Source organism: Martes martes (assembly GCF_963455335.1).
Source record: "Martes martes genome assembly, chromosome: 11".
NCBI classification, from domain to species: Eukaryota; Metazoa; Chordata; class Mammalia; order Carnivora; family Mustelidae; genus Martes; species Martes martes.
The window spans coordinates 25,235,710-25,248,150 of NC_137899.1; the positions used below are offsets into that span (position 1 = coordinate 25,235,710).

At 39.5% G+C, this 12,441-nt stretch overlaps 1 protein-coding gene across 3 annotated transcripts in view; it reads right to left on the reverse strand.

Moving 5' to 3' along the window:
* The window catches only part of MAGI2 (membrane associated guanylate kinase, WW and PDZ domain containing 2), a gene marked incomplete at its 3' end in the record, with an annotated part of 1,345,444 nt that overhangs the window by 172,005 nt on the left and 1,160,998 nt on the right, over nucleotides 1-12,441 (reverse strand). For 2 of the 3 annotated variants that reach the window (XM_080818051.1, XM_080818053.1), the window contains exons 13-14: nucleotides 11,329-11,370; nucleotides 3,910-4,001 (exon numbers count right to left, since the gene is read on the reverse strand). In XM_080818051.1, the coding sequence (XP_080674177.1) occupies nucleotides 3,910-4,001; nucleotides 11,329-11,370 (134 nt within the window). The remainder of the gene's footprint in view (nucleotides 1-3,909; nucleotides 4,002-11,328; nucleotides 11,371-12,441) is intronic. The other variant, XM_080818052.1, reaches the window with a different exon arrangement.

A 12,441-nucleotide genomic window follows, 5' to 3' on the forward strand; every position in this document is an offset into this window, starting at 1 on the left:
CCCTCTGTAGGGGAGAAGGGCCCCCCGGGTCAAAGCCAATGTTCAGAAGGGCTGGGAATCTGGGGGTCCGTGCACTGACTAGGAGGCCAGGTGGTGACTATGGCTGCATTCACACACCTGAGCTTCATTTAGAGCAATATGTGTTCCACTGGGGCCACAAGATTACTGCTTCGGTGACAAATTTCAGCCAGTCCCCTCCCTTCTTGAGCCAGCTGAGACCACGTCTTCCCTGTGGACAGTCACTCGGTCCCTCCTGCCCCTGGGGGAGGAGGGAGAGACTGGTGAAGACAGTATTTCCTGAGTGTGGTTCTAGTTTACCCCCAAAGGGACAATGCAGGAGCATTTGGGGGAGAGGGGTTCCAGCAATGTAAGAATTTTCTATTTCAGAGAATGTATTGAAGTAAGCGTCATGGGAAGAATTAGAACTTCACTTCTTTTATATTTTTGTCATAGTTTAATCTTATTTGTCCTTATCATTTAAGGGAAGGACCCTGATTTATGCTTAGGGGTTGTAAAAATCCATGATCTGGCCCTGGTTGAAGAGTCCTTTGGTGCAAAATATTCATCTTTCAGTCCAGTTCTCTGGGATGGGAATCTCAAACACAGGAGACTAAAGGAATAATGCAGGTACAAGGAGGTCTTGGGAACTGTGGCCATGCTCATTTTAAAAGGGACCACCCCTTAGCTGTGGTCAGTTGCTGTCAATGAGAAAGATAAGCCAAATGTTGCTAGATTTATTTTTCAAGAGGATATGGAAATCTGAATTTTAAACATGTGAAATTAATTGGTGTTCCACAATTTTAAAACACTGGGTTGAACAAAACATGTTATAGGATTCCTAGGACACCATTCCTGATTCTAGGAGGAAGCCATTTAAATTCTACAGAGCCTGTAGCATCTAGAAGCCTCAAAAAATGTAAACACCAGGTTATTACTTTTTTTTTTTTTCCCTGAGAGGTTCAGGTGACAGTTTGGGCTTGGTGAAGAGGATTCTCTTCAATTCCAGTTAGCAAATTTCTAATATGCCAGGCTCTGTGCTGGGCTTAGAAGATAGAAACAATGCTGTAACACAGTCGTTGCCTTCAAGGAGGTCACAGTTTGGTAAGGGGGAAAAAGTATGTCAGTTAGTACATTCTGGAACAAATAGGAACCTCCTCCTTCTGGTGGAGACTGCTTAGGTTGTTACGTTTGAAGCATTATGGCATCATAATGTAGTCGAATGAATTTACCCTTAAATGCCCTACAAGAGTCTCAGTATCCCCCACAGGGTGATGAAAATCACCTGAATGTGCCATTATTGCCTTCATGGAGTATCTTTTAAACACATAGGTTTACAATAAAGAATTGAGCCTGAGCCCAAAGAGAGGTCTGCCCTTTCCTGAAATGTAACCTCTAGACCATTGGAACAGGAGTATCTTTATTCATTGTGAGGCCCTTGTACCACACCTGAGTGTTTATGCTAAGGAGGAGACTCCTGGTGGGTACCTGATAGTTTATCCCGAAGGAGATGACTCAGGGTGGAACGGCCACACCCAGTGCTGAGGGGCGGGGCACGCGGACCAGGTACGCCATATAATTAGAGTGTTGGGCCTTTGAACCTTGTGACATCACCCTGACCCTCTGGGAAGGAGAGGGGCTGGAGACTGAGCTCAACCGCCTCAATGCCTTGGTCACTCATACTCACACAGTAAGACCCCAGTAAAAACTCTGGACTTGGGTCCAGAAAACCAACACTTGGGTGAGCATCCCTGGTTGGCATCGATGCTGGGAGGGATAACTTGTCTCAGGATGATGGAAGCCTTCCAGACTTTGTCCTATGGGCCTTTTTTTTTTTTCTTTTTCTTTTTCTTTTCGTTGGCCCTAATTTGTACACTTTCAGTGTAAAATTGTAATAGTAAGTACTGCACTTTCCTGAGTTCTAGTAGTTGTCCTAGTGAATTATCCATTCTGAAGGAGGCCTTGGGACCCCCAAATTTGCAGTGTCTTAAGTGAGGGATATTCTTCTGGCAGTCTGGAGGACTGTGACCTTAACCTCCTGTTAAGGAGCCACTGATGGAGAATAAGAAGGGGAAGATGAAGTCCCTGCTTAGGGAGAATTTTAAATCCCATTGATCAAACAAAACTCAGAATCAGGTGGCAGACAGAGGAGGACAAGTCTGTGAAACGGAGCAAAATATAACTGAGATTTGTTCCTTCTGCTCGTGACATGAGACCTTTAATTTAGTCTCTGGATAAATTTAAGTCCAAAGTAATACTTGCCCTATATTTTACCTTAGCACTCTTCCCTCCCAAAGCGCTAGTTGGGAAATCCAGACAACCCTCCATGGTAAATGAACTTTCACACCTCTGGTAGCTTGGGAATTAGTGATATTGTGGTTGAATGGATATTGAATTTTAGGCCCCCAAATTAGGAAAGAAGCCTTTTTTCCTGGAGTTTCCTCATCCTTGGAGTCTAAGCTCAGCTTCTCAACATTTTTCCTAGTAAGGGATCTCATCAATCATCTGGTCCAGCTCTGCTTGAAGGGCCAAAGAACCTCTCTGGGGTTCCTGTCAGGTTCTCATCAGTTCTGCTTACTTCTCTTTGGAAGGAGCTCACTGTCTACCAAGGCAATCAACTTCACTTTTTTTCAGTCTTCATTTTTTACAGATTCCTTTCATTTGTTAGATTAACTTTTTTCTCCTAAAGATTTTTGCTCATTTTTGGTTCTAGCTTTATTTTCTGGAACAGCTGACCAAAAAAAGAGATGATGAGGATAAACCTGCATTCAACACCTGATAGGATCCAGGCACCATACCAAGAGGTTTGCATATGTTATCTTGAATTCTTAAAGCTCTCTCTCTGAGAGAGAACCACTGTGTTCTTCATCTTACAGGTGAGGAAACTGAGGCTTACAGCTTAAATCCCTTGCATGAGCTGGGATGGGGTGTCATTTATTCAAACTTTCCATGGACCTGATTTAGTCACACTGGGTACCATTTAAGATACATCTTTACAGTGAGTATTTTATGGTTGATATTTTGATATATGCTCATAAATCTAGCTTCGCTGAGTTTTCTGTATATTATTTTATGCTTTGACTCTGGTGTATAATGAGGGGTGGGTGTGTGCATGCACACACAGGTTTAATTTTTCCAGAGTCCTTCCCAAAGTCTCAATATTGTGCCAACTGAAGTTCGCTTTGTGAACATCCTCTCGTGGTAATCCCTTCATTTGAATCTGGCTGAGATTTTGCAGCATTAAGCTTGATTTTACTTCTGTTTATCCCTCTGTTCTCTCTCCCTCACACTTTTGACTGCAAATGTACATAAATTCTGCTGGTCCAAGTCACCCCTTGGCTTGTATCTTCTTCTTCTTCTTTTTTTTTTTTTAAAGATTTTATTTATTTATTTGACAGAGAGAGACACAGCGAGAGAAGGAACACAAGCGGCGGGGGTGGGGGGGTGGGAAAGGGAGAAGCAGGCTTCCCGCCAAGCAGGGAGCCTGACGTGGGGCTCAGTCCCAGGACCCCAGGATCATGACCTGAGCTGAAGGCAGACACTTAATGACTGAGCCACCCAGGCGCCCCTGGCTTTTATCTTCTGTCATACCATGTTTTTACTTTGAGTCACTGTCCAGAGTGACTAGGGGTCCAATACAATTAGACAGTTGAACTATTCAAGAGGAATTCAATCCATTCTGAGAAAGAGTAATGTCCCCTCTTAATGTATAGACATTAATTTATGACGATATGTTGTCATGGAAACACCGACATGTTTTGAGACCTTAAACAGCAAGAAAAGAACACAAACCTCAAACTTTTTTTTTTTGAGCCCTCAGAGACTTTCTTTTGGGTTGAGAGTGAATGATACCTCCCCTGATGATGCACGGTCTATAGCCCACAATGTGGAAATAAAGAGGTTTCAACTTACAGGCTGCCCAGGCTCATCTCCCCCGAGAATTCTGAAGCCAAATCCAGACTCCATCCTGCGAAGGTGAACATCCAGCTCCTTATAATCTGGACCTGGCATAAAGGAGAGCCTATTGAGTAATGAATCCTGTCTTTTCCCCGCTCCCTGAGAAACCGAACACACCAATGATAAATTAATTTTGTGGATGTGATTAATGAGAGTGCTGTTAGAGTTGGTGGAGAGCAGAGAGGATAAAAAAAAAATAATAATAACAAAAAAGTTCCAAAATTAGGTAGTCTCTGGATTAACAGTGATCAAACAAGAGCATTACTAGGGTATCACCATAGGCAGAAATAACATACAAATTTCCTGACTAAAAAAAAAAAAAAAAACCCACAATGCCTCTGTAATTCTTTATTTTCCTGAAAGCATTTGGATTGCTCTCAAGAAGATTGGCTGTCACTTTGAGGATGTTTACTCCGACTAGAACGATTGTTTCAGAAGTATGAAAGAAAAGATGACATCCTAGAACTACCTGGTAGAGTACTGCCTAGGAATTTATAAATATCTCTTTATGTCTTGATGCATCCCATTTCGTGTATGTCGGGGGGGCAGGAGGGAGATACAAATTTATGCCTAATGAATTTGTCTTTTTTAGAATTGTAAAAATTAGAAAAAAATAGAATTGGAACTTTTCTCTATTGGGAGTTTGAGTGAAGTTTTTATTTTCAGACAAACTCCTTTAGGTTTTTCATAACTTAGGGGTAGAAATTTGCCTGGATAAGTGAATGCTTACCTCCCTAAACCTTTTACAATGTGGAAGTCACTACTGAGTTTACTAGCGTATTTAAAATAAATTGGAAGAAGGATGCTTTCCTGCAGTTAGCTGAAAGAACAGAAACGTAGTTAAAAATAAGCTGGGAGACTGCTGGATGCCAGTTTTTTCAATCCTAGGATAAATACATGAAAAGTCTAAGGCCTCTTTTGACTTTTGAAGGTGAATGTGATTTTTGCTTACCCATTACCCTTGAATCCTTCTCACAGGGGTAAAGTCTCCATCCTGAGTTGTGCATACTTTCATGGTCATTGTTGGGATGCCACTGAATGTTAGCAACTTTGGGAAATATTTATGAATGCCATCCTTTGTTTAAGAAGTATTTAGTGATCCTAAGCCTTCATGGCTTAGAGGAGGCATTAGAATTTATAGAAGCAATATTAAATTGCTTCCACGGGATGGTTTTGGAAATTGAGATGGGATTTCAGAGAATGATCCTCAACGGGACAGGAAGATGTGTCTGAGCCATTTGGATACACAGTAGTAGTCCTAGTTGGAGAGACTCAGTGAATGTTGGGCAGGCAAATCCTTCCCAGGCTCTTCAGTAAGTGGGGCTGCTGAAGTGATCCAGTAAAGAAGGCACAATAACACTGGGTTTGCCATGGAGCCCTCCAGTATGGACTGTGCATTCCCAGTGATATACAGAAGACAACTCATTCATTTCTGAAATATAGGCATCAGCTGATTATGTGTTACTGTTCTCAAAAGACAAAATAAAACTAGTCAAGCACAAAAGTACACTGGAATATATGTATATAATGTGTAAGAATCCATAACCATTCATGGCCTTTCATGAGCGCATGCACATATAACCGAAGACCTTTCCATTCAATGACTAGTAGAGAACTCAGAGAAGACTAACCAACTGGATTTCCACATTCATTAGTCATTCTTTATAAATTGTATTACCGTTCATATTTGAAAGATGAGAACTTGGAAGAATTCAGCTGGGTGGTAAAAGGAAGATGAAAACTTTGCCCTTACTCTATGAGTCACAATTGGCTTTTGAACTCAGTTCATTCCTGGGGTCTATAACATCATGTATGAAATCACACATTGGGAGTGTGTGCTCCTTTGGGGCTCTGGAACTCCAGGAAGATACAACAGCCCTATAAAATCATAGCAATCACGGGTACTCCTCCTGGGGGAGGCGGAAAGGCAAGGGGAGATGGGAAGATGACAGATAATGCCCAAGCACTTACAAATCTGTAGAAGTTGTTTATGATTCTACTGCTCACAGCAATCTCTTCTTAAGGTTACTTTAAGCTTAGAGGACTCTAGGCCATATATAAAATACATAGAGACCATAAAAAATACAAAGAGAGAATATACTTCTGACACTTAAAATGATAGTACGAGCATATGTATAACCAGAACTTTCCATCTACTCCTATAAATATTCGCATTTTTGCATCACTGGTGAGTAAGGCCAGTGGGAAACTGTTCTTCCAATGGCTTCAGCATCAATCCATATTACATGGGGGAACTCTAAAAGTTTACTCTGCAATCCATTTTATTTGCTAAATAAAACTTTGCCCTAAGAGAATGCTGAAATTATGAGAATCTCAGTAACAGAATTTTGAAATGTGCCAAAGTAAAAGGGGGGTTTGTCTTGTGTCAGAGAATGCTGCAATTCCCAGAGAAACTGGAAAGCATTTCCTTAATGAGTGACTCGGGACTCTCATTTTTAATAGAAAGAATACAGATCCTGGTTGGTTAATTTTATTTAACTTTGAAAAAAAGATGTGAGTGGGGCATTTGTCCTCATCCCCCTGTTCATTTTGTGCAGTTCGGTGACATTATGATCTCCTGGCAATGGTCTGGCCACTCTTTTGATTTCAAATGTAGGGTGATGTGTGCCAACCATGCCATATTCACCCTCCATTCTTCCAGGCAGAGATGGCTAGCCACATGGTACAAGAACAAGTTGAGAGAGGCAAAGAGAGAGCTATTAGAGAAGGATGCCAGCAGCACACATGACTTTTAAAAATTTCCTTGTTAATTTTGAACATAGACTCAGAGGCTTTAGGGCATGGAAACTTTAGAGACATAGTCAACTGGAAAAAAATTTAAATGATAGATTGTGCCTTAAGGCAGTAGTATTTTTTTTCTTTCTTTTCTTTTTTTTTTTTCTTTTAGGGAAAATAAGAACTTTCAGAAGAATGATTTTTCTTTGGTTTCTTCCCCTAACTTCCCCCAAACTTTTGAGTCTGGTTTTAAAAAATAACTACAATTGGGATGCCTGGGTGGCTCAGTTGGTTAAGCGTCTGCATTCCGCTCAGGTCATGATCCCAGGGTCCTGGGATCAAGTCCTGCATCAGGCTCCCCGCTCAGCGGAGAGTCTGCTTCTTCCTCTGCCTGCCGCTCCCCCTGCCTGTGCTCTCTCTGTCGAATAAATAAAATCTTTTTAAAAAATGACCAAAATTATATGAACAAAGCTGAGACATATTACTCCCCGCTTTGTTAGCTCTCATAAGATTATGATGTTTCTGATACTTTCCTTTAGCTACTCTTCTGGCTTGATGACACTTTGTTTTTATTTTTATTTTTCTTACAGATTTTTTCATTTGAGAGGAAGAGAGAGAGAGAGAGAGCAAGCACAAGCTGGGGGTCAGGGGAGGGGCAGATTCCTCACTGAGCAGGGAGTCTGACCCATGAGGCTCAATTCCAAGACCCTGAGATCATGACCCGAACTGAAGTCAGACACTTAACCCACGGAGCCACCCAGGAGCCCTGACTGATGACACGTGGAAAATTACCAGATCATACTTTGTCTCTTCCTCTGTTAATGCACAAACACAGAGCAAAGAAATCTAAGGGCCAGCTCTTCACCGCACCATGACAGAATTGAACAATCACCACCTCTCTCTCCTGTCGGCTCCCTAACCATGCACCTGGAAGGGTGTTTGATGAAAGAGTCTGGTGAACACTAGTGGAACCTGAATCACTTTGGACGTCACCCGACCGGGCCCCCACCAACATCCTTTTTTGCTGTTGTTGTCGTTTTCTGCGTTCTTGTTTATTCTCTGTCCACGCTCTTTGTTCACCTTCTTTTCTCACAGAACTGTCAGGGATATTCTCAGGCATTGCTTGGACTAAGGAGAGGCAGAACACTCTGGATTTGTGTTTCAATGGCCATTCCTGACCCCTGCTGCTTCTGCCTTAGAAGTTGGGCCCCAGGATCCTCAGGCATTATGAATGAAATCGTCTTAAGACATCCGTCCCAGATGAGACTTTCCATGAGCACTGTGGCAAATTACCAGGATGGGATTTATAAATTCTCATTTATGCTGGGCTCCCACTAATACTGAAAAAACCAGTAGTGCTAAAAGGAGCAAATGGTGGCCACATCCAGGTGTAAGGACAACCTCCCTCATAAGAGAGAAAAGCAGAATTTCAAAAGCTGCTTCTTGTTTTGTACTAAGACGCCAGAAGCTTCACATGCTGTATGTATCCTTGGTCTAGATTTGGAAAGACGTGACTTTGTGCACAGTTTTAGGGAAAAGGGTGAGTCACTGAACACAACTGATTAATTTTATGAATGGATTCAAGCTTCAGAAATGCAAAGAACAGCATTTATGGATTAATTTGGCACAAGGGATGCTGCAAACATGTCAATTAAATTTTGGTACTTGAATCCCTTTTCATGTTTTAATTAAAATGTAAGTACCATGGGCTTATTATCAGTTTGGCACAGAGAATGAATTCATTCAATTTTTCCTGCTGGAAAGAGCATTAGTTATTTGGCTTTTCCTCGTAAAGAGATCTAGGAAAGAGATTGAGGAAAGAATCAGGAATCAAAGGTGGTTATTAAATATGCCCCTGGTTTCTGAACTTTCAGTGCACTCCAGATACAGAATGAGTTAAGTAGGAATTAAATGGTTTCTATTCCTTGAATCTAGTATTACCAGACAGGTAACTAATATATTTTTGCTTTAAAAGAACACCTTCTCTTTACTTTTCCCCTGTATACCTTTGTTAATATGAATGTGGCCAGACACGTTTTAGTTATATAGAAGCCAAATCCCACTCTCTGTGGTTTTCTCCCTCAGCCTTCAAATAGACTCAGATTTCTCCATACCAAATATCCCCTTGTACTCCCCATCCTGTACATCCTGTCTTGGACGAGTAGGGCCTTCGTTTCCCCATCCTCAGTCTCTCATCTGTGACTTAACTCCTGCCAGTCTGGCTTCTGCTGTGTCAGCATTTCTGAAAGTGACCCCCTTTAAGGTCACTGATTGCATCCTAATGACCACATCAAATGGTCATTTTCCCTTTCCGCATTCTGATTGATTTCTGTGCCTCATTTGACATTGTTGACACACCCTTAATGACCCCTGATATCTTCTGCTTCTAAACAAGGGAAGTTCTCCTCAAAGTGATTTCTGCTCTTGGTTTCTGTGATACTCTGTATCCTGGCTCTTTTGGCTTTGGGTGAAGGTGTCCATTCAAAAGTCCTGGCTACAGATGCATTGTTTCTCACTAGCATTCTTCCTTGATGATAGCGTAATTATCTTTATCATCTATAGTATTTTATTATGCACAGCCTGTAGAAGTTGCTAAATAAATGTTTCTTGACTTTAATTGCTTTAAGATACTCCCCAATCTAGTATACCTGATAAACCACAGCATTATTCTATGGTGGACTTATCACTTCTCTTCATAATTACATGGTTTAGGACTTCCTACTAACAATTTTGCCTCTGTACTTAAGCATCATAGGCAGCTAAAGTTAACAGATAACTTGTAATTATGATAAATACATCTGAGTAAAAAATCATGACACATAATTTGATAAAGGACATTTTATAAATGTGAGAAGAAGTATGGGAGATCTACTTATTTTGGATGTAGTGATGATTTTCCAGAATATTTTGATACCTGTGTGGACATTTAATCAAACATTTGGACTGGTTCTTTTCCTGAAAATCTGGACTACATAGTGGTATAATATATGCAATCCATTATCATAACTTTTCTCTTTTAACTAACGTATATTTTTTGAAATGCAAAAGTCTTGTGCAGATATATCAAGGTAATCTATGCTCTTAGGCGGGTTTTCTCTTGCTTCTTTTGTTTTTAAATAAAGTATATTCAGAAGCTGAGATTTTCAAGAAATGGGCTTGCTGTGGCCAATAAATAGAGATTTAGAATCTCAAATTAAATCCTACTTTCATTTTGCAACTGTAGTTACTAGGTCTCATTTTCCTTCTGGGCATAAGATACTCTTTTAAAATTATAAGGATTTCACACTCAATGTATAAAATAGTCATAGCTTAAAAATTTTCAGACCAAGCTAAACAAATACTTTATACATTACTGGAGGACAAAATGCTAAGCAATATCTTCTATATTTTCTACATATCCAAAAAAAATGACATGGAAACTTACAGAATGAAATGATCTCAAGCACATATATTCTCCAAGGGGTGTTAGAACATGCTGAGATGGATAATGAGCTGTCATCATGGAAACACTCTAGAGATGTGTGCTGTGAGCCCACAGACCTGAAATAGTACTATTATTATGAAACATGCTTTTATGCAATTGTTTCAGTGTTCTGGCTTTCAGTCCAGTGTTCTAAGCAGCTGTTCAAAGCACTTTCTAAAAGTAAAAAAAAAAATCTGAATCTTCCTTTTCCTCCTTCATTTTTGTAATAACATTAAATATTTAAGCCTAAACCAAAATTGGTATTTTCAGAACTCTTAGGTCAAAAAAAAAAATGTTTTTCCTTTTAAGTAAATTAACTGATTCTTACTGAAAGCTTTTGAACTATGATACTCTATTCTAACTTAAAATACCACTGAACTGTTGCATTTTGTAAGAGGCGTGGTTTAAAACAATTAATCTGACATAGGTATTTAGTTAACATAAAAGTCATTTCATTCCACATCAGCAAAATTTCTAGTAAGTTCTTTGGAAACATCTAAATTGCAAATCTCTTGAGATACTCTAGCTTATTTCTATTTATCTAGTCCAGCAGGGTCCAGTATAAATAAAATGTAAGCTACATAAGTAATTTAAAATTTTCCAGCAGCCCATTTTAAAAAGCAAAAAGAAATAAGTCCAATCAACTTGAAGAGTGGATTTTAAGCTGGTATATCCAAAATATTATTTAAGCATTCATCAATATAAAAAAACTAGTGAGCTATTATACGTTTCTATTTCTTTTTTGTATGAAGTCTGGGAAATCCAGTAGGGACTTTACATACATCTTAAGCCAATCTCAGTTCAGAGTAGCCATCATTTCCACTGCCAGCTAGCTTACATGTGGCCAGAAGCTACTGTATCAGGCATCATGGACCTAGTCCGTGTGGTTACTTTCATTGGCATCTGGTTTTTTAGCCTAGTCTTTTCCTAAAGCAAGTTTATGAAAGTAATTAATGAGAATGACTTTTTCCCTTCTCTTTTGGTTGTTTTCTTGGCAGCCAAGTAGACCCAACTTGATGAGACTTGCTTTCTATCTTAAATATGTGTGTATGTGGGTGAATCGAATTAGCACAGTGATTTTATGCTAATAAGCTGATACTACTCCGAAGAATGATTTGTTACACAGAATGGAAGACGTTTCATTCACAGGACTGTGGGTTCTGAAGAATACTTGCCAGAGGAATCCATTCGAAAACTGGTCCTTGGTGGCACTTGTTCTGGATGGGAAAATGGGGAATTAAAATTGAAATTCATTTATGGCATTTTAAAATTCATCTTTAACTTTTTTTGTTGTTGCTCTTATAACTCACCCCCAACCTTTGGTGCTCCAATTTAATGATTTTGTTTCCCTAAAATTCCATGGACATCAGTGGACAGGAAACACCCTGTTTTATGTATATTTACAGGTCTGTAAATGTATTTCTTTTATATGCACGCAAAATAGAAAGATCCGAATCCTTTTAGATCACAATGAGAAAAAAAAAGATCCTCCTTTTCAAAAATTAAGCTTTGGTTCTCATTATAAAAATGCTTATTGAGAAGTAAAGTCAATCCAGAAGTTGAGCTATGCTCAAAATAAATAGAGGTCTTTAAAATCAGGTTAAGAGATCGTGTCATTGAGTACTAAGATAAAAAGTGGAAAATTCAATCAATGAGTGTGTTGACTTGTGTCCATCAGTCCACATACTTTGCTACTTCCAATTACTTGGAGAGTTGAAGTGATTTAGAAGTATTTGAGTTATACTGGTTTACTGTTAGCAATACAGATCCTTCATGAGGATTTTGATGTGATCTCTGCTACATATAACATAAAAATTGGTGGGCATGAACATAAAATCCTGTGAAGAGACTGTGATAGATATATGAGGCACTATAAAAGTGTGTATTTTATTACATTAATAAAAATTAAAGTAAGACCAAATTCTGATTGCTTTCTTATTGAACTTTGTTTCATATAAAGAGTTCTCCACTCTTTAAAAACAAAAATGAAATAAAAGCTTTTTCAGGGTGATGATGAGACTGAGTGTCTCCAGACTTCTGGGTTTGACAGGTGTTTCTGACCATACCCTGCATAGCACACTGTACCCTCTCTCGTTGAGGGCAGAATGATCATCCCTGCAGGTAATCTGTGTTTTTGCAGTAAAGGGAAATTAGTTCTCCAGAATTGTTATTTCTTAACCCCCCCCCATGTATAGTGTGACTGCGTAGGATTATAAAATTATAAATGGGGAAATACCCTTTCATCAGAAAGATACAGATGTATTAGATAGAAGGCTCCTACCTTCTAA